Raw genomic sequence first — 23161 nt, forward strand, 5'->3', positions numbered from 1 at the left:
GTGGATGCTTGAATCCGTGTATAAGAAGGGCCGACTGTATAAAAAATGCAGAGATGTGAGTCTAAAGAAGGGTTTGACAAACTGCAGCCCAACAGGCTGCATCCCACACTTCACTGGACTGTTGCTGTGGACTCTAGGGACTGCCAGGTTCATGTTTTTATTTTTAAAATGTTTTTGTTGGGAAATTTGGGGGGGGGGGGTACAACTCTCCAAATTGTCCCGGTGGGTCTAATGTCTCCCCCTAGCCTTCCACTGTCACCTGCCCCTGGTCTAAAGCAATATATTTACAAAGCACACAAAACATCTAGGATGACTCTCAGAAGTGCTGTTGCTTGACATGTTTTAACCTTTTAAAATATTTCTATTTAGAAATTCCTGCACCTTCTACAGAGAAGATTGTTACAACTGGTAAGTGGTGCTGAAGATTAAAAAATATGGATTTTTAAAATGAAAGTCAATATCAAATATTATAAAATGAGAAACATGCTACTTATATTCTTCATCATGTTTTGCAGATAATTCTCTTTTTGGGACATCAACAAGTCCTTTTTCCTTGCGACTGGTGGATGGAGAGAACAGATGCCAGGGTCGACTTGAAGTCTATTACAATGGGAGCTGGGGAACAGTCTGTGATGATGGTTGGGACATCTATGATGCAGAGGTTGTGTGCAGGCAACTTGCCTGTGGATATGTCATTGAAGCTCCAATAGGTGCCCAATTTGGTCAAGGCTTGGGGAATATCCTTTTGGATGATGTCCAGTGCAGAGGGAATGAATCATCTCTTGAAGAATGCCCCCACAAGGAATGGGGAGTCCATAATTGTCACCACAAGGAAGATGCCAGTGTTATCTGCTCAGGTACTTTAAATTACTTACTTTATACAAGCAAATCTAAAATAAAAATTTTTAGCCTCATATGGGTTCAATGCAATGTTATGTTCCTTATCTTTTTAATTTAGAAACTTTCCCATCTACCACACAGCAGAATCTTCTTTCCTCTAGTAAGTAATGATGATGAATTTTTAATAAAAACAAAAGTTTAGCATTATACAAAGATTTAACAACCATACAGTCAATGGACTAATATAGTTGCTGACTGCCTTCAATTTGTATCTGTCTTACAGTGACTCTCAGACAAATGTATAACAGAGTTTACTTTGTGGACTTGTGTTTGTTCAGACGGTGGCTGCCTTTGCCTTCCTTTGGCTGAGAGAGTGTGGTTTGCTCAAGATCACTCAGTGGGTTTTCATGTCCAAGTAGGGATTCACACCCTTGTCTCCAGGTTTATTGGCCAACACTCAAGCCACTATACCACCTGAATCCAATGGACTAATATAATATCATAAATGCAGAGATGCGAGTCTAAAGAATGGCTTTGCAAAGTGCAGCCCAATGGACTTCATTCCCTACTAACACTACCAGATTGTTCCTATGGATCCTAGGGCCTGCCAGAGGCATATTTTTATTTTTAAAAGGGTTTTGGTGGGCAAAAAATATTTTAAACTTTTTTTGGAGGGGGCTACATTGGCTGTACAGCTTTTCAAGATCTCCTGGGGGGACTAATGTATTCCCTATAGCCTTCCACTGTTCCTTGTATATAGTCTAAGGCAATATTGTTTACAAAGCACACCAATTCACAAATCTAGGATGATCCTTAGAGAGTCATTTGTTGCTGTGTCTTGGCATATTTTAATCTTTAAATTGTTTTTGACTTGTTTTCATCTTTAATCTTGACATGTTTTGAATCTTGACATGTTTTAATCTTTAAATTGAATTTAGAAATTCCTCCTGCCTTTACAGAGAAGAATGTTACAACTGGTAAGTACTGCAGAATTTTAAAAAAACTTTTTTTAAAGCAATGCTAAATATCAAATATTTTGAATTATGAAATATGCTAGTTATATTTTTCACCACCTTTTGTAAAGCATTCTCATTTGGGAACACCAGCAAATCCTTTATCATTGACACTGGATGAACAGATTTCAGTGTTAATTTGAAGTCTCTTACAAAGGGAACTCGGAAACATTATGTGATTATGGTTGGGACACAGATGATGCTCAGGTTGTGTGCAAGCACCTTGCCTGTGGAAATGTAATTGAAGCTCCAATAATTGCCTGATTTGGTAAAGGCTCTGGTGACATCCCCCTAGATAATGTCCAATGAAGAGGGAATGAAGGATCTCTTGAAGAATTCTCCCACAAGGGATAGGAAGGGAGAAGGAGTTCATAATTGTGGTCATAAGGAACATGTTGGCATTACCTGCTCAGGTACATCCACTGCCAATATGATGGAGTGATTTGAGTGTTAGACTATGAATCTGGAAGACCAAAGTTCAAGTCCCTGCTCAGCTATAGATACTCACTTGGTGGCCTTGGGAAAGTCAAATTCTAAGCCTGAGAGGAAGGCAAACACAAACCATAGAACAAATCTTGTCAAGAACACCCTGCAATGGGTTTGCTTTAAGGGCACAGTAGATCTTCCAGTTATTTTAGTATATATTCATTTGTCTTATATGAAGAAATGTGTATGTAAATGTAACATATGTTAACATATAGTCTAGTGAGAACTCCGTGCAATATTTCTTTCTTGTCTTTATAATTTAGAAAGTTTCCAGTCAACTACACAGCACAATCTTCTTTCTTCTGGTAAGTGGTGATGAATCTTTTTTAAATTCTTTTTAATAAAGCTATCAAAATACAGCTTGCAACATTCACAGACTGTTGGGAGGAATTGTCTTTGTTGAAGTTTTTAAAAAAAACAAAAACAGATTTTAAAGAGAGAGTCAATAGCACATATTATGAGATGGGACGTATGGTAGTTTAATGGCCAAAACAGACGGCCCTAAAGGGGTGGCTTGACACCACTCCTTTGATCGCCAGATCAGGGCCATGGCAACAACACACAATAGCCCCCAATCTGGCATTTTTCAGGCGCAAAAAGAAACTGCAAAATGCTACTCCTTTTTGCACTAGAAAAAAGGCATCCTTTCCACTGCCACCATGACTTTTTGACACTCCTGTGGCATGTGGTGTCTAAACGCCATGCTGCCGGAGAGCTGAAAAACTGACACCATGTAAATGACCAGGCAGCTTCATGGCAGCTTCCTGCCAGCTTGGGGCATGCGTCATACATATGCCATGCACCCGAGTCGCCGGGAAGCCAGCTTTTTTTGCTGGTCTGTTCTGGCCCTTAGTCTCCATCACCTTTTGCAAGCATTCTTCATTTGGAGCATCAACAAGTCCTTTGTCCTAGAGATTGATGGATGGAGAAAACAGATATCAGGGCCAACTTGAAGTCTATTACAATGGGAGCTGGGGCATGGTATGTGAGGCATATGATTCTAAGGAGGTGTGCAGGCAGTTTGACTGTGTGGAGTTGTCATTGAGAGCCAATTTGATAAAGGCTCTGGCAACATCCTCCTGGATGGTGTCCAGTGCAGAGACAATGAAGGATCATCTTGAAGAATGCTCTCACAAGGGATGGGGAGTCCATAATTGCCATCACAAGGAATATGCCAGTAATAATAATAATAATAATAATAATAATAATAATAATAATAATTTTATTTCTATACCGCCCTTCTATATAATCAGGGCGGTGTACAACATTATAAAACATCAAGTATTATCTGTTCACTTACTTTATACATTGATTTGCCCTTTATCTACGCAAATATAAAATATAATTTTTCAGCCTCATAAGAGCTCAATGCATGTTTGTCTTTTTAATTTAGAAATTTTCCCATCTACCACACAGCCGAATCTTCTTTCCTCCAGTAAGTGATGGTGAAGCTTTTTCTTGCATTTTTGATAAAAATGGCAGATTAGCATTATAAATATATTTAAAAACCATATACTCAATAGACTAATGTTGTTCCTGTGTTCTTTCCAGCTGTTTCTGACTTATGGTGATCTTAAGGCAAACCTGTCGCAGGGTTTACTTAGCAAGATTCATTCCAGACCCTTAACCATTTTAGTTACTCTTCTTTGGACATGCTCCAGTGGAGAAACTGGACCATGTCCAAAGAAGAGCAACTAAAATAGTGAAGGGTCTGGAAGCCATGCCCTATGAGGAACGACTTAGGGAGCTGGGGATGTTTAGCCTGGAGAAGAGAAAGTTAAGAGGTGATATGATAGCCCTGTTTAAATATTTGAAGGGATGTCATATTGACGAGGGAGCAAGCTTGTTTTCTGCTGCTCCGGAGACTAGGACCCGGAACAATGAATGCAAGCTCCAGGAAAAGAGATTCCACCTCAACATTAGGAAGAACTTCCTGAAGTAAGGGCTGTTCGACAGTGGAACACACAAGTGGAATATCCCTCCTTGGAGGTCTTTAAACAGAGGCAGGATGGCCATCTGTCGGGGATGCTTTGATTTGGATTTCCTGCATGGCAGGGGGTTGGACTGGATGGCCCTTGCGGTCTCTTCCAACTCTATGATTCTATGAGACTGGCTGTGCCATTGCCTTTCTCTGGGACTGAGGGAATGTGACCTGCACAAGGTCACCCAGTGAGCTTCCATGGTCAAGTAGGGATCCAGACGCTTGTCTACAGTGTCATAAGCCAACACTGAAGCCACTACACCACCAGATCCAATGGACTAATATAATGTCATAAATTCAGAGATGTGAGTCTAAAAAATGGTTTTGCAAAGTGCACCCCAACACACTGCATTCCCCACTACCAATACCAGATTGTTGTTGTTGACCCTAAGGGGACTAATGTGTCCCCCTTGCCTTCCACTGTTCCATGTGATAGGTTCACCATGTCTAAAGCATTATTTTTTACAAAGCACACAAGTTCACAGATCTCGTATGGCTCTTAGGGGGTCATTTAGTTCTGTGTCTTGACACATTTTAATCTTTTAAATTGTTTTATCTTAGAAATTCCTCTAGCTTCTACAGAGAAGAGTGTTACACCCGGTGAGTATTGCTGAAGATTTTTAAAAATCTGGCCAAGCAGAGGCTGGAAGGTAATGTTTCATTCCAATGAAGATGCCATGACACAGAGGGAGGAGGTGTAGACAGAGAGCATTTAAGCCATATCTGCCCTAACTCCTCCCTCTTTCTACTGCCAGCCCATCCATCTGCTTTTAGAGAAGTGGTTGCTTTGAGGTCAGAATAGTAAAACAAAAAAGTTTAGGGAAAAGTAGCAATAGAAAAATGCATTTAAAAGTTTTATTATCTAAAGTGCGCAAAAAGTAGTATATTAGCAATAATTCTCTGACATTCAGGCAAACTGTATGTATTCAAGGCTGTGCGCTTTGCCAGAAGATGAAAACAATCAATAGTATACAATGTGTATTTGCATACAGAATATAAAGTACAGATTTTGCCAATGTAGATAAAAGGCTGAAAACTATATATCCCAAATGACATACAAAATATAAAAATGTCCAACAATCAAAGTGCATGTATTGGCATAAATGTATGCACTCCCAGAGGACATAAAATAAAGGTTAATGTACAAAATCAATAAAACCAAATGAAACTAAGGGGTTGTTCTCACTAGGTGAAACCCCGCGTTCTGAATCGAATCCAAGGAGTGGCGTTCCTATTAGGATCCGATTTAAACCTAGAACGGTTCTAGAGCAACCCGCAATCGTCCCCACTACAAATCGAATTGTAGAGCGGAATAAAATTTTGAATCGAGTTTTCCTCATTTAACGCGTGTTAAAAAAACACTAGGGTCCGACCTACGTTTTTCCATTGATTCGATTTAGGAACCGGAGCATTTAAATAGGAACGACAGCCTTTGAAATTGCGTTAGATGAATGGGAGGAGCGGAGTGCGATGGGGCTGTCCTTGGGGGAGTTGCCCTTTCTGTCCCCATCCGTCTGGCTGTCGCCATTTTTGCTTCCCTCACCCCTTTGTCCGCTGTGGTCTTTCAATAAGAGATAAGGATTATTTTTATTTTTTATTTTAATGGTTTACAGGCGCTTAATCTCTTCAGCGCTTTAAACACCTGAAGTCCCGGCTGCTCAAGGCTTCCCCCGGTGGATTGCAACCTCCCCTCTGTGTGGGGAGAGCCCATTTCTAACGGAGGAGAGGCAGGGAAGGGATGGCTCCTCGCGAGGAGACATCTGATCTCGCCCAGGCAGGGAAGGGCTCTAATCAATGGGGGGGGGGGGATAGAGCCTTTCTCTCTCCCTTTCTCAAATGGAATCTGCCTTCTCCTCCAACCCTGGAAAGAGAATCTTTGGGAAAAGTGCTCCCTCCCTGCTTTTCCAACAGCCTCCTTCATTGATCTCTGGGCTCTCTGAAGGGATTCTCCCATAGTTCCTCTGGAAAGAGCTTCGCTTTGCCAGAAGCCTCTCCCATTGATCTCTGTGCTCTCTGAAGGGATTCTCCCTGGCTGTCTTGGGAGACAGGATGCTGCCCTCCAAAACCTATCCCATAGTTCCTCTGGAAAGAGCTTCGCTTTGCCAGAAGCCTCCCCCATTGATCTCTGTGCTCTCTGAAGGGATTCTCCCTGGCTGTCTTTTGGGAGACATGAAGAGGGGATGCTGTCATGCAAAACCTATCCCATAGTTCCTCTGGAAAGCTAAATTCACAAACAGTCAATGAAATGGAAACGATGCCAAAAGATAAATCGCTTCCAAATATTCCGGATTAACGTTATGTCATTCTGACGTACTATTGATTGACAGCTCCAAATAAGGTATGGAGGAGAAGAATCGCTTTATTTAAACACCGATTTCATGCCAAGTAGGAACGCTTGCAGGTAAAAACTTCGATTTAAATAACCAGATGGGAACGATGAACAAAGCGATTCGGATAGCGGGATAAGACCAGGGTTATTTTGAATCGATTTTATTAAAAACGTTGTATTTTAAATCGTTTCAAATCTTAAGTGGGAACAACCCCTAAATGTGTTTCGACTACATGTCTTCTGCAGTGGAAAAATGAGCTGTTGTAACAGCACAATGATTTGTCTATTAGCATGGAACCATCAAATGTAAGTAAGGAGTAAGTTAGGCAATCAAAACTAAATCCTGGATGCTCCATTGAATTGTAGTGCTATATGGAGCATCCAGGATTTAGCTCCAGTGGTTGCCCTTCTCTGGACATGTTCTACTTTGTCAATATCCTTCTTGAACTGGACATTGTATCCCAGGTGATGTCTGGCCAAAGCAGAACAGAATAACACTATTACTTCCTACGATTTAAATACTAACCTTGCTGATGCTGCCCTAGCTGCACTGGCTTTTTTTGGCTGCTGCATCATACTGTTGACTCATGCTTAGTCTGTAATATACTAAGACCCCTAGATCCTTTTCACGTGTAATGCTTTCAAGCTATGCATTCCTCATCCTTTTGTTATTGTTTTAGAAGACTATAATGAAGAACAGAACACCAAATTCTCATTGAATGGCGGGGGGGGGGGGGTTTACGTCATAATTGTCAGGGTCGAGTTGAAATCTATTACAAAGGGAATTGGGGGACAGTTTGTGACAATGCTTGGAGCATGCATAAAGCTCAAGTTGTGTGCAGACAACTTTCATGTGGAGAAGCCATTAAAGCTATAGGAAGTGTCTGATTTAGTGAAGGCTCAGGTGATATCCTCCTGGAAAATGTACAGTGCAGAGAGGATGAAGACTCTCTTGGAGAATGTTGTCATAAGGGATAGGGAGGCCATCATTGTCACCATAAGGAAGATGCAAGAGTCATTTGCTCTGGTTATCTTCCTTCTTATCATTATCCATAAATGTCATATTATACACTATTTATGGGCTGTAATATCTGCATAGCAAATATAGAATAATTTTCTGTTTTATATTAGAGAAGATCTTATTATTTTCTCCTTATTTTAGGAACAGTATCCTCTACTACAGAGAATCCCACTACAATTAGTGAGTATTGTTCCAGTCTGTGGGGTAGATTTTTTAAACAAATAATATTATATGGTTATTTTGCACAGAGGAACACATCCATATAACAGAAAAGATCATATGAAAATCAAGTATTTTCATTCAGCAGTATTGTAGGCAATCCAGTAAAATGTTGTGTTGTTGTTTTTTTTTTTGCTAATTGATTTTAAGCCTTTAGAATTGAAAAATCTATGCCCCAGATTTGTTTTATTCAAAATTAGGATGCAGTTTTCTGCATGTGGTGCATTCAAATGATGTTGTGATAAATTGTATTTTAACTGGTCTCGTACATTTGACACAATATAGTTTGACATAACATTTTAAAATTGTTTTCAACTTATCTAACCAATTATAACAATCTTGTTTTAACTTGTCAAATTGTTTCATATCTTTTCAGTCTATTTAAATTATGTTTCACTGTCCTGTGTTGCTCAAATTGGTTAATATGATTTGATAGTTTGCCAACCTGAGAGTCTACGGGGTGAAGCAGATGGGTAGCTAGGAGCGGCCTTTGGCCTCTTCAACCATGATCATTCCATGATGATCCTGGGACTGTGGCAACTGAACAGCATGGCCCCTAATGAGTCGCTGGCAGGAGTAGGTTTTTACTGCTCCTTAGGGCCCCCTTAGGTGGCCTCAGAGCAACTCCAGGAGCATGTGTTATCTGAACACCACACCACTGGAGTGGCTGGAAGCCACTCTTTTTGATAGAGAAGGTTATAAATAGCTTAAATAAATAAATATTTGTGGGCTATGGTTTCAGACATTAAAACTAGAAAAACAGTTGGGCAAAATCAACAAAATACAGCAGAGGTGCGGTATAGACAGCGCTAATGCACCGTGCTGGCGCCATACTAGGGTTAAGGGGCCATGCAGCAACCACATGGTCCCTAACCCTAGTACTCTACAGCGTCGTAACAATGGCAGTGCCCTATATACACAGGTGCTGCCATTGTTACGTAAGCGCCGTGCGGCATCCACACGTTGCCACATGGTGCTTACATAATCAGTGCACCAATGGCACACTTGTTACACTGCACCTGTGGCTTTAAAAGAACCCATTTTTGTGGGTTCTTTTTCATCCACAGGAAAGCCATGTGATTTGGTGGCTGCGGCTTCCCTGCAGAGGAAAACATGCCACCGCCAGCCTGGACAACATGGAAGGTATGTACCAGGCTCAGTAGAGTGCTTCCAATAATGTGAAGCAAAAATAATAAGCAGGAAAGGGGGTTTTTTGGCATTAATTTTTATTTTTATTACGTTTCCAGTATGATCATATAAGACATATAAGAACAACATAGATAGCACAGATAAATGACAGGCTAAATCAAAACAAAAATGTACCCAAAAAGAGGGAAATAAAGAGAGAGAGAGAGAGAGAAAGAGGGAGAATTCCTGTGTGATAATGAAATATTACTCTTTGAGTTTAGAAAAAACTCTTGTGAATCTTTTTTAAGATGTTGTAAGAGAATAAAGACTTACTTACATGTGGAAGAAAGTCTTGAAGTTAAAATATTGCAGAAAAAAATGGTTAACATGTAAGAAGAGACTGATTGTTAATCTCATGAGTTCTATCTGAAAAAGATTATTTTTAAACGGATAGTGAATGATACAGGCCAAAACATTACTTTAATAATGTTTCTTTAATTTTTTTTAAATGATAAATTGATATTTCTTTTCTTTTCTTCAACTTCAAAAGAAAATACAACATCTGAAGCACCAGGTATTCTATAATAGTGTCAGGCGTTGACCTATTCCTGCTAGCAAAAGAATGCATCCTTGCACATGTTATTGTTACTTTAAGGCCAAAAGACAATAATTTAGTCCTGCAGTCTGTTCCCAGTCCACAGAAACCAATGAGATGTCTATAAGAAGTCAGAAACAGGGCCTGAGAAATTGCACTTTCCCATTTTTGTTCTCAGTAACCAGTTTTCACAAACTGGTATACCAAGGCTTTATGGTTCTTAAACTGGATGTGATACATGACTATTGTTACTGATAGCCAATCATTTTTTTCATATTTTATATTCAGTCGTCTCCATGGAGAACATCCAATTTTTTTATTTTTCATGTTAATAATATGACAATAAATGATTTTTGCAGAATATAGTGGGTTCTTCCCATCTGGGGGGGGGGGGGTGGATAAGGGAAATGTGGGAGCTCAAGCTCATATTAGCCATGTGTGCACGCCTGCATCAACATGTCCATGAGCACACACTACTATTGGCTAATATGGGGTGGAGTGGTCCATTGGAGATCTAATCCACTGATGGCTAGTGTATTTTGCAAGTATCTTTTCTTTAGCCTTGTGACCAGCTGGGTGAGAATGATGAAGGTTGTAGTCCAACCCAACTGGGTGACACCAATTTGGGAAATGTTTGTGTAGGAACCACTCTGTCAGTAGTATGATTATCTCATTTTATATTCTATATCCAAGCTCCTGCTCAGATGAAAGATGCAGCTGTGAAATTCATTTTGAAGTCTACCACAAGGGGGATTGGAGATCTGTAATGATATTCAGGACCTGTAAGATTTCAAGGTTTTGTGCAAACAGTTTGACAGTGAAGAAATAATTTCTGCCCCTGTTCCCCAGTGTTTCACCTGGTCAAGAATTCAGTTAATGTACTTCAAGATGATTTGTAGTGCAAGGTGTGAAAACCCACTGTTAAAAACTGTTTCTTTAGATAGAGGAGAGAGATAGAAGAGAGAGATCAGCAATAAAATGTTGCAGAGAACATGTATGAATATCATCTATACTTCTCATGCAAAGTAGAGACAGACTAGGACAACTATCATGATTTCAATTCTAGTTGTCACTGTTATATGCCAAGGGTAGAGAAATAAGCACCCCCTCAACTATTGTTGGACTGAAAGTCAAAGGATTCTTCACAATTGGCTGTGCTGGCAAAGACTACTGGGAGTTGCAGTCAAACAACAATGTCTGGCAGGTCTATGGTTTCCACCTGAGTAAAAAAGGTGATCATAGAACATAAGTGAATCAAGGGCTTGCAGCTTCTTTTTCATCTGAGCTTGGAACAAAAATGGAATGCATATAGAATTCAGATTCATATTCCAAGGGGTAAAACAAACTGGCAGATTGGATGATGCATGCCTCCAAAGTAGTCGGAAGCCACTCCAAAGCTGTGTTTCGGTCATTTGGACTGCAGCAAAAAGCAGTTTAGATAATTCAACTCTTGTTGGCCCCTCCGTGCATGGCCCACCTTGGGAACAGGCCATGTGGTTAGTGGGGTTCAGACCCGCTTCTGGCTGTAGAGGACTTGGGCTGCTCTTTCTTGACCATCTGCTCCAGCCCCAAATGTAAGCCTTCTTCCAAACTCATTCTCTTATTGCTTTTTGCATGTGACATGTCCAGAATATTTTATGCTGTATTTAAATAATTAAATACAGCAATTATTAAATTAAATGCAGCAACTATTTTAAAACAATTAAATAAACTATATTAAATATTGTTTAATACTAATTTATCTTTTTTCATTTATTAATTTTGTATTGTCAGTTCCTGGAATAAGCACCCAGTATCCAACCACCACAGGTCAGTAGATGACTTGAGAGGCTCACTATATGTTTAAATAATTTAAAGGAATCATTGAGAATAATGCCCTCTGATGGCTTCTTTTCTCTTGTATTAATTTGGAACTAGAAGCTCAGTGGCAAAAACAGATCCTCTAAAGCCGTATTTGCCTCCTATATGAAAAGACGGAGGTTGGAGAGGCATTGGACTACAACTCCAGAGATCAGAGTTAATTCCCTTCTTCATCATAGAAACCCAGTGGGTGCCTTGGGTGTGACATGCTTTCTCAACCCTAGAAAAATCCATTATAGGATTACCTTAGTATTGCCACAAGTTGACTTGGAGACACACAACAACAATAACACTTACTCTCACTTATACTCACTTGTTCTTTAGTTCTCTCGTGTTTCTTTTAAAAATAAGTGCTTTTTCCAACTATTGCTCTTTCTAACTATTTTATGTTTAAATATGAGCTGTAAAAACTGAGGAACCAAAGTATTCATCTAACAATTGGATTCTTTATTTTCTCTCAAGGAGCATCAACACTTCTGCCTAGCACTCAGAAATCCAGTACTTCTGGTAAGCTTCCAAACAAAAAATCACTTTCAGTATCATTTATTTCAATCCAGCCAAGTCCTGCATATTTCTTACTCAGAAGTAAGTCCCACTGAGTTCTATGGGGCTTATTCCCAGCAGAAAGTATGCATCAGATCCCAGACTCTATACTTTATCAGCTATACTATTGAAAGATGTTTCTGTTTAATGTGGTATTTTGTTTCCCCCTGCTATTTCTAGCTCATCATTCTCCATCAACACAATATGCATCAGGTATGTTATGTATGTTCATCGCCTCATTTGCATCTATGCCATACTTTAACTATCTTCACCACACACTTATGCTGCTTGGCACATAAGCCCCAGTTTTCATCAGTGAGATGTTGGAGGGTATGCAATGATATTTTGGTTCAGTGAATGGACAATTTGCTTCCCAAAACTAGAATGGCATTTTCAAGAGATTTAGTTTCTGCACTGAAGATTACTATTGCATTCAGGTATTAGCTCAGGTCTTGCATGACCAGATGACTGAGAGGTTACATAGACACAGTTGCGTTTTATCACCACACTGATAACAGCATATTCCAAATGGCTTAAAAATCACACCCAGTGGATTCATATACAGTGAGCTCTTATTGTCCGCTGGGGTTTGGTTCCAGGACCCCACCACCCCTGTGGATAACAAAAATCTGTGGATGCTCGAATCCCATTAAATACAATGGCATAGTAAAATGGTGTCTCTCATATAAAATGGAAAATAAAGATTTGCTATTTGGAATTTATACTTTTTTGGTAATATTTTAAAGCTATGGATGCTTGACCACAGATAAAGAGGGCCTACTGTATATACTGAATAACATTGGGATAGAATTATACCCTGTGATATAATGAAGTACCCAGAGGCAAATAAACCATTAGCCAATGCTAATACATAGACGTATGCCCTATAAGTAGGACCAGAACTGTCAAAAAGTACCTTGAACACCTAACCCAAAAAGATGGTCCACAGAATCCATGGCTGGTGGTATCAAATGCCACTGACGGACTGGGATGAAGGTGCAGGGTTACACATTTCTCCAGTGATTTTCCCAATAAAGGTTAGTCAGGGTAATTCAGACACAAATCTAGTCCAGAACCAAGACTGAAATGGATTTAGAGAACCACTTTCCTCCAAAGGTTTCTATAGGTACATTGCTATGGTTCTGTTTAGCATCTTTCCCCAAGTGAGGAAGTTAGCAACTGAGTAGTTTTCATAAATCAATTGGTTCAAGATGGTATTTTATAATTTGTGAAAGGTTCTACCCTTAAACTGGCCATCTGTGTATATTTCTTTTCTCTAGGAAATCATTCCTGTGGTGGAAATCTTTCTGGACCTTCTGGTTCATTTTCTACTCCATTGTATCCATCAAACTACCCTAGCAACTCATGGTGTGTCTGGGACATTCAAGTAGCAGAAAATCATCAAATAGAACTCCTATTTGAAGATTTTGTGTAAGTAATGATACAGATTGCTGTGATAAATGAAATAGAAATTCGATCACCATAAATTGTAATTTGCCTTTGTAGGGTGCTTTTTATTTTTACATGTATGTTGTAGTGATTGGTTACACAATGCAAAAGGATCTTGTAGCACCTCTGAAATTAATTGAGTGAAAGAAGTTGTAACATAACAACTACATAACAGCCAAAATAAAGCTGCTTCAGGTCACTTTGGAGGTATGCTGTTTAAATGACACAGGACCTTATCGCACACACAATTTTAAACGTTTTGGGGACCGAAGGAGGACGCTCATGTGTGCGCGCGTGCTACAGAAAATGGAGTTTACCACACACAATTCAGTCCTCCAAGAGGCCCTGTTCCGTCCCCTGGCGCACACCTGTTCGCATCCAGTCCTGACGGGTGCCATTTTTGCTGATGGAAGGTAATCTGTCAGGCAAAAATCACACCCGTCAGGACTGGACGCGAACGGGTGCGCGCCAGGGGATGGAACGGGGCCTCTTGGAGGACTGAATCGTGTGTGGTAAACTCTGTTTTCTGCAGCTCGCACGCACACGTGCGTCCTCCTTAGGTCCCCAAAACGTTTAAAATTGTGTGTGCGATAAGGTCCTTAGTCTCAAAGGTCCTACAAGATCCCTTTGCATAGTGATATTCCTCACTAACAAGGCTATGTCTTTGAATTGGTTACAGAAGTTTATAGTTGATTTTGAGGGTAGGGTTCAGGTCCATAGATGGCTCCTTTAAACTTTAAAATATAACCAGATCAGATTCACTGCCCCAGTGATCTGGAAGCTACCAGTTGCCACAACCTACAGCTTTGATTGAGCCCACACAGCACAGAAAGTTACCTTAGGACCTTACCACACAGGCTCCCTGGAACGGAATGAGAACAGAACGTTATCTCTTTGGGAGAAAGGCAAGTGGATGAGGGCCATTTTAGAAACAATGGCAGAGAAGAAAAGTATTAAATTTTCTTTTCCCTTCCATCCCACTCCTATGCTAGTTTTTCTATTCAACCTGAATTTACCCATAACTGCTTAAGAATGATCTCAAGATGAAAAAATGTACATGTTTCCTATGTTCTAGTGAAATCAAAAATCAAACCTAAGGACCAGTTCAGACATTGGACATTGAATGGATTGATGAATGGATGAATTTATATACTGTTACACAGTGAAGAAATTTCCTTGTGGCACCACACATTCCAGACAGTCACTGGTGCTGATCTGAATGATCTTCTTATAGTCAGGGTCATCTATAGGCCTTTTTGCACCACTTTATGATTTTACTTTAACTGCTATAGCTGCATCCTAAGGAATCCTGAGTTTGTAGTTTAATGAGGCACTGGAAGATCTCTCTGGCTGAAATTCTTAATATCCATTCCTAAACTGCAAAGCCAGGATTTCATGGGACAGAACCCCAGTGAAAGTGAAATCGTAGACCCATAAATGTGTAGTGTGGATGGGGCCTAACTTATCTGTTGTCCTCAATGGTTACAGCCATTCATATTTTAGGAGCCACTCATATTTTGTTTTAAGTAACTTAAATAATTTGGCCTCATGAGCAAATCTGGTCACCCCACTGTATATCCCTGACTTCAGGTTATGTATGAGTGAGTTAAACTGATCCCAGTGCAGATCCTTATGGGGAGACCTGGTATTTATACCCCTGCACTAAAAGAGCACTATGTAGCACACACATTTCTTCCATATGCATGGGAAAAGCATGTCTGAATCCACAAAACAAGAATCTCTTGCAGATCTGTTGGGGGAAACCAGTAACAAATTTATAGTAAGTTGTCAGAAAAGTAATAAATTAACTGCTCCTAAAAATGCTTATGATGTAGTTCTTGCAGCTTAGTGTTAGGTGTTGGTAGAAGAAGAGGTTGAAAGCATAAGAATTAGCACTAACATATTAAAGTTAAATTACTATTTGCATATGATTTGATAATGTTTGAAGCTGAAGAAGATTTAGTTAATTAAGTATTAGTTAAATTGTTAAATGTGTAATAGCATTTATGTTAATAGGATTGGTGAATGATAAATAAAAGTAACGTGAATTGCTGATTGTTATGCAGAAGTAGTGTTGTTGGTATTTAATGATTAAAATAAACAAACAGCTCTTGAGATATTTGAAGATTGCACTCTTCTCAGTCCTTTCATTTTTCAACATTTTTAAGTTGTTGGATAATGCATTTTATTGTGGTTGTTTGAAATTTTAAAACATTGGGGTAGCAAATCCAGTTTTAATAAATTATTTCCATGTTCTTGATGGGGCATCAATAAAGACACTTCCTTCATCTCACAAGTGTATAGCAGGGCTCTGCAAATGTTGACTGGCCTGGGCATGTAGCCACAAGCCCCATTGTTTGCCCCAGGGGTGGGCAACATCTGGGGCTTGGCCTCCTGTAGGATCTCAATTCTGTCCACCACCATCGCCACCCACTGACTTTCCTTTTTAAAAAATTAAACTGCTCCTTCTTCCATTTTTTTAACCAAAATGGCATCCCTCTCTTAGAGGATTCAGGGGGAAAATTTACTATGTTTCTGCCTGCCACAGGCTGCAAAATGCCCTGGAGATGTTTTTATTAAATCAAAAGTAAGCCAGATTTTTAAAAAAGAAAATTTTTTCCCAAAAAAGGGAGTGCTCAGAAATGGCATTCTGAATAGCTCTTTTGGGCTTTGCCTAACCTTTTATGAACAGCTGCATTTCAAAATATTCAAAATATTTCAAAAATATTCAGCATTTCTTAACTCTTTAAACTCTCCTTTCTTTCCACAGACTGGAAATTACGAGCCGCTGCATTTTTGATTTTGTAGAAATTTTTGATGGCATTTCCTCAACAGCACCTTCACTTGAGAAGACATGTTACAAGGCAAAAAAAGTATATGTCTCCTCTTCAAACAGAATGCGAGTTGTATTTGCAAGTGATTCTAGTGTCAATGATAGAGGATTTTATGCAGTCTACCATGAAGTTCCTCCAAAGAGTATGGTCACAACAAGTAAGGACACTTCATTTCTTTGAATGCAATTCTTTGGCCTAATTCATGTACAGAGATACATTGTTTTTGTACTGCCAAGCTGACTTTGATTTATGGCAATCTTATTTATGAGAGACGTCCAAGATCCTCAGTCACCAGCAGACCTTCTCAGCTCTTAAAAATTCAGAGCTGCAGCTTTCTTTATTTAAGTCAATCCATCTGTAATGTGATCTTTCTCTTTTCCTAACACCTTCCATGTTACCAAACTCTATAATCTCTTCCACTGAATCATATTACACCATGATGTGTTCAAAGTACAATAGCCTGAATTTAGTCATTTTAGTCACACTGAGATACCAACTAAAGGTAAATGAGGACCTGTCGTGTTCTTTTATGATGGACAAAAAATTCTTAATAAAATCCAAAAGTCAGTTCACAGCTTTTTATTGCAATTTTTATACATGGTATAGTAGATAGGAAGTGCCGCATGAGCAAGGTATGTGTATGTATGATACACTTTCCCCCAGTTTTTGCTCCCAGCACCTCTTTTCATATTATCGAGTCTTTTTTCTTTATGCAATATTATACACATAACTATTTTCACATGTTGAGTCCTGATTTCAGTAACAGTTCTTTTGTTCATAAATTATACATATTTTGCTAATAAAGGTACTTTTAATCAATAATGATGTGTTAAATTACATCATTTCAATGTTCAGTTCTGTTTTGATTGCAATGGAATTGTATTTTATACATTATTTCTACTAGTCTCACTTTTACTTTGCCTTTATTTTTTCCAAGATCCAACCTTGGATGTGAAAACTACTACTTTAACTGGTAAGTGACATTTCATCTTCATGTGATTCTTTGTCTTCTTAATGTAATAATAACTCATACTTCTGGAAATCCAAGCATTGAAAAATGGATTTATTATTAGAGAACTGACCCTGATGTATAATTTGATCTGGGATAGGTTGGTTTACCAGTACCAATCAAATGTTTCTCTCTTGACTCTCTAAGATGGAGCATTGCAATTTGTCAATGGAAGAAACAGATGTGAGGGACGGATTGAAGTGTTTCACAATGGAAAGTGGGGGACAGTCTGTGATGATGAGTGGGACATGAACGACGCTCATGTTGCGTGCAGGCAGGCTGGATGTGGAAATGCAATTGCAGCAGTCGGAAAAGCTCAATTTGGTTATGGCTCAGGCCCTGTTTTTCTGGATGATATGACCTGCACTGGGAATGAACTTAACCTGGAACAGTGCTCTCACAGAGGCTGGGGAGTACACAATTGCATCCATAGAGAAGATGCTGGTGTTGTCTGCTCAGGTACTCTTGACTTACTACATGATAGATCCATTATTAATTTGATTCAAAGCTAGATTCTATACCCACTTACCTGAGAGTAAATTCCATTGAAATCAGTTACACTTATTTCTGAGTAGATATTTATAAGTGTGTATTGTAAGGACATTATCATACAAGCCTCATTCTTGATGCAATCATGTTAATGGATAAAAATGCAAACATACCAGTTTGGAAGCATTTGTTATTGCACATCTTCACAATAACATGGCTGGGATTATTTCTGCCATTAATGGTCCCTTGTGTTCTCTTCTACATTCCTCCTTAACCCTGCCTTCCTGCCCTATGCCCTACCCAGCATGCCTTTGGGGTGTTTTAATTTTAATTAATTCAATTAATTTGTTAATTTTAATTAATTTTAATTTTAATTAATGCAATTCTGGAGCTGTGCTAATATGATTTAAGTTAAAAAGATAAGAAAATTAATTTAATTTAAAAAAAAAAACCAGCCTGTTTTGGAATAGTGAGGGGGAGTGGAAAGGGGTAGAGAGGAGTAGAAACTGGCACTCCATGATTACCAATATTGGAACTGCCATGGCAGCAATATTTCATACCTGAGAAATAAGGGGATAGCAGTGCAATTGTGAGCTTATTGATAAGTTTTCACTGTCAATGAAAAGGGATGCTCTAACTTTTTGAAGGTTTCTTCAAGACATATAAAGTAGAGAAACGCTTATTGATCCATTAGAGAAGACTCTAAATCTATGTAGGCCGTACCTTTATTAGGACCATCCAAAATGTCCCATCAGGGTGAGCAAATTTTTGATTTCACAGAATGTTTGAGCAAGTTGATCAATGTTAAGCAAAATGGTAGTGGGGAAGGGACAGAAAAGGCTGACTAGATGTTGGCGCCACAAAGTGCAGGCTTTGTGGCAAAGGATTAAAACAAAATCTCGAAGAGAAGCAAGAACTAGATTGACTGCAGTATTACTCTTCCTCCTTCTTGCTTAGTGCTTGAATCAGCTATGCCAGAAATCTATTTCCTGTTAAGAAGCATTTTCTGCTAAGCATTAAACCATTGTTTATACCATTTTCTTTATATTCTGTTTTTCTTCCTTCACTTTTCAAGGAATCGTCCAGAACACTCCTCCTCCAACAAGTAAGAAGCATCTCATCAACTTTATAATCAAGTCCTAAACATTGTGAATGTACAGTAAAATATATCTTTCATCCAAGTTTTTATCAATGTTTAGACCATAAATGTGAATGTGATGCCTATAGTATGATTGTTGTTGATTTGTATATAGAAAGGATTAGGAGCCTGTAATAACAATTGGCCTGCCACATGTTGTTGGACTTCAGTGCTTATTGTCCCTCAGCACTGGCTAAACTGTCTATGGCTGCTGGGAATTGCTATCTGGCAACATCTGGAGAACCACTCATTCTTCATCCTTTTACTGTCTTCATGGGAGGCAAAGACACCTTGACAGGCTTCTTTGTTGTAACACTTTTACTCAGTCCATGTTCTACAACTGTGTGGGTTACACGAGTGTCTCTCAAGCTATCGGGTGTGGGGGACCAGCAGTTTATGGATTTCTTTTACCAAAGGAGCAGTATCATATTTGTTTCCTTTGGATACGGTTGTTCCTTTCTTTCCTTGAAACTCTCCAAGGACTGGCAGCCAGTGGCTTTTTGACCAACACTGGTCCATGGACCACCACTATGGGATACATAATAAGGCACTGAGATACATAATAAAGCACTCCTCTTCATCAGGGAATGTGAAATTTCAGTGGGACTGCAAACGAATTTTGAAACATATACCCCTGGACCCACCACAGGCCATACTCCTACCCCAAATGTGGAATTTTCTGTCAAGTGAAGACTTACCTAAGTAGGCATTTGATGGTGATGTGGTTATGAAGAGTCTTTTGATGGAGAGGAGTGTTATATTTTTATCTTTAATGTTTTGTATTTGAGAATGATTTTACACTGTCTTCTTTTAACCTTGTTGTACTACTCCTTGGGACCCATGGAAGGAGAATGGCAGGATAGAAATGAAATGTAATGAGATGAAATTGTGTAAATGTGCATTTAAGTGGAAGTTACCAATTTTTCACTTCCAATTTTGAGCAACATGTGTGGACATCCCAGAAAAGACTTCTTTGCTTTAAAGCAAGGGTAGTCCCAAAGGCTTCCAGAAATGATGATTCTCCTTGTTTTGAAGCAAAAATCTGTTGATAATGGCTGGCGAGTGTCCAGGGATAGTCCTGAAGCTTCACAAGTGGTTAGGGAAGTCTGCGTGGGTCGTGTGTTACCTGCTCCTGCTATTGTCCCTGTGGAGAGTTTGAACAATTCTAACAATTTCTTACCATTGGGCCTGGTAGCTGGATCTTTGGGAAGTTGGGAGTGAAAAAAAAATCCCCTTTTCTGCAGAGTAAGGAAACTGAATATTCTTTCCCATTAATATTTAAGCTTTAGAGAATATTTGTGTAATATAGATCCAAATTGGCTAATAAATCCATTGAATGGGCACTCATGCTTTCAACGCCAACTCTTTCTGTGATAAACGGAACAGCTTCTCTAGATAAACAATTTTAGTTTGATTGCAGTGGAATTATTTTCCCCATGATAATTCTCAATCTTTCTTCTTTCTTTCCAAGGACCACCTTTTCACGTCAAAACTACTTCTTCAGCTGGTAAGGAACAGTTCAGATTCTTCAATATACATTATATGATACTAAAATTTAGTACAAAGGCTTTGTAGAACGGATTTCTCATGGAGTTATTAGCCCCCAAAGTTCCAGGGGCTGGTGCCTGGTTTAAGGGGATTAAACTACCCTCTGGACCTTCTTCTATGCTTTCCTCTAACCATGAAGCAATTCTTGAAGTTAATCATCTAGTGTCTCTCCCCTGAGTGCTGGGCTGAGAGCCAAGTCCCCACTCAACAACTGGTCTTCAGTAAGCTTGATCGGCTGGGCAGCAGGAAGGGTGGACTGTAGCACTCAGTGAAATGCTAAAAAGAAAAGTGATGGGTGGAGAGGCTGCAGCTGTCACTATTTTCATTATTCAGGATGTCTCTGGATCCTGTATCTAAGAATAGTACCCAGAGGCATTATGGGGCAATAAAGATGGCAGCTGTTTTGCCCAAGACATATTTTATGAATGTCAGGGTCCAACTTAAATAACTTTATAATATGAGGATGATAGTTCCTGTGACTTATGAGGATGATAGTTCCTGTGACTCATGCTCCCCAAAAGTTTCTCCACCACACCACATGATGATGTTAGGGCTGTGTATAAACTGTGATGTGCCAGTGCCAACCAATGCTTTTTTTTTTGTTTTTGTTTTTCTAAGAAGGGGTTGTGAAACTAGTCAATGGAAGCAACAGGTGTGAAGGACGACTGGAAGTATTTTACAGAGGAAGATGGGGGGCGGTCTGTGATGATGAATGGGACATGAATGAGGCACGAGTTGTTTGCCAGCAGCTTGGATGTGGAGAGGCTGTCTCAGCACCAGGAAATGCTCAATTTGGAGAGGGTCCAGGCATAATTTGGATGGATGATGTATCCTGCAGTGGAGATGAGTCCAGCATACATCAGTGCTCCCATAGAGGTTGGGGAATACATAACTGTCTCCGCAGTGAACATGCTGGTGTCATCTGTGCAGGTATTCTTTGACTAATGAATTATAAATCCATTAGACATTAATGCACTTAGAATGTAGCATAGCTGTGTGCCAGAAGTGGGTGGAGAGGCAGGGAGAGAATGAAAAAATTGCTTCCCAAGTAGGAATTCTATTACAGGAATGAAATTTTCCTTCTGTCCCCAAGCACTGCAGAGAGAAAGACACTGTAAATAATTCATGCCTACAAATCAGATATTTGTTATGAGGCGGTGCAGACCAGCCATTAAGGCTGGCCTGTGGCTGGAGTCGGGGTGTGGCGTCCATATGACATATGCCCCAGCTCCACCCCCATTATGGCATGACACCATGTGCTGCTACACATGGTGCACAGCATCACAGCGCTCATCTGGCACTGCATTTACACAACACAGTACCAAAGGAGCACCATAAAACTGCAGCTCCATGGCTATTATGCTCTTTCCAGGGTGCAAAAAGGAGCTACATTTTGTGGCTCCTTTCTGCGACCTGGAAAGGCCAGGGTGGGGCCACGGCATGCAGTTGCTGCAGCCCTGATCCAGCACAGCTGGAGGCCTCCCTTTAGGAGCAGTCTGCACAACCTCAATGTTTGCATTCCCATGGTCACTTTGCCTGCCCCTTTCCCTTGGATGTATTTAGCAATATTTCAAAGAGTTGAACTGAAGTTTTAAGTTGCTGCAATGCTAGAAATCTGGAAACTTAATGAAAACTTATTAGGGGGCAGAATACTTACTTGGGGAAGCAGTGACCTCATTTGCCTCCCCCACCCACTACACCCCTGGTGTTATAGGGGAAATAACCTTATTTCATGAGCTATTTGGCAAACTCTCTATGCATGACACAAATTGTGAGAAAGGATATTCCAGCCATTCCTCTTTCTCATGCAATATCTAGTCCTTGATATCTAGCCATATTAGACTGCTAAGGATGAAAACAAAATTCCATTGTAACTAAGCAAAATTTGAATAAAACTCCGTATTGATCTTCCCCTTTTTATAAACCATCTCAATGCAAAAACTAATTATGATAGTCATAGAGAAGCCCAGTTTCTTAAAAAGAATAAGGAGCATCTTCTGGTAGATTTTAAATAGTATCAATTCCAACAGTGGTATTTATAGCAGTTGCAGTGGAAACTGGACAGCATAATTTTGGTTTCATTCAAAGTATATTTACTGTACTCTTCCATTTAATTTCCTTTTTTTCCCCTTCCCTTCTTCCTTCCCAAGAAACGCCTCAAGAAACTCCAGCAGGTAAGAAATGTCTTTTCTTCCCCATGTCATGTCCCTAAATCCTAAAATACTCTTGTGTTTTCTAATGGCTTGATTTATCAGTACTGACCAATGTTTCTCCTTTGTTTCTCTAAGAAGGAGCACTGCAGCTTGTCAATGGAAGAAACAGATGCGAGGGGCGGCTTGAGATTTTTCACAATGGAAAGTGGGGGACTGTCTGTGATGATGAATGGGACATCAATAATGCCCATGTTGTATGCAGGCAGCTTGGATGTGGATATGCTCTCTCAGCAGTAGGAAAAGCTCATTTTGGCCAGGGATCAGGTCTCATTTTTCTGGATGATTTATCCTGTCCTAGGAATGCACTCAGCTTGGAACAGTGCTCTCATAGAGGCTGGGGAATCCACAATTGTAACCACAGAGAAGATGCTGGAGTCATCTGCTCAGGTATTCCTGGATTACCAATTATTAATGTGTCTCCTTCTTTGGAGGTTTTTAAGCAGAGCCTGGATAGTCATCTGTTGGG

At 39.6% G+C, this 23161-nt stretch overlaps 1 protein-coding gene across 1 annotated transcript in view; it reads left to right on the forward strand.

Annotated features, from left to right (window-relative positions):
- The window catches only part of LOC149318586 (scavenger receptor cysteine-rich domain-containing protein DMBT1-like), a 247983-nt gene that overhangs the window by 214194 nt on the left and 10628 nt on the right, over positions 1-23161 (forward strand). Inside the window, exons 37-56 of the mRNA XM_089508336.1 lie at positions 370-408; positions 516-857; positions 959-1000; positions 1779-1817; positions 2603-2644; positions 3733-3774; positions 4882-4920; positions 7812-7850; positions 11386-11421; positions 11935-11979; positions 12196-12228; positions 13296-13446; positions 16235-16455; positions 17236-17271; positions 17455-17766; positions 18872-18901; positions 20406-20441; positions 21101-21412; positions 22633-22656; positions 22771-23082. Of these exons, the coding sequence (XP_089364462.1) occupies positions 370-408; positions 516-857; positions 959-1000; positions 1779-1817; positions 2603-2644; positions 3733-3774; positions 4882-4920; positions 7812-7850; positions 11386-11421; positions 11935-11979; positions 12196-12228; positions 13296-13446; positions 16235-16455; positions 17236-17271; positions 17455-17766; positions 18872-18901; positions 20406-20441; positions 21101-21412; positions 22633-22656; positions 22771-23082 (2172 nt within the window). The remainder of the gene's footprint in view (positions 1-369; positions 409-515; positions 858-958; positions 1001-1778; positions 1818-2602; positions 2645-3732; positions 3775-4881; positions 4921-7811; positions 7851-11385; positions 11422-11934; positions 11980-12195; positions 12229-13295; positions 13447-16234; positions 16456-17235; positions 17272-17454; positions 17767-18871; positions 18902-20405; positions 20442-21100; positions 21413-22632; positions 22657-22770; positions 23083-23161) is intronic.

Source organism: Sceloporus occidentalis, unplaced genomic scaffold (assembly GCF_023333645.1).
Source record: "Sceloporus occidentalis isolate IW3139 unplaced genomic scaffold, rSceOcc1.0.p SCAF_2, whole genome shotgun sequence".
In the NCBI taxonomy this organism is placed as follows: domain Eukaryota; kingdom Metazoa; phylum Chordata; class Lepidosauria; order Squamata; family Phrynosomatidae; genus Sceloporus; species Sceloporus occidentalis.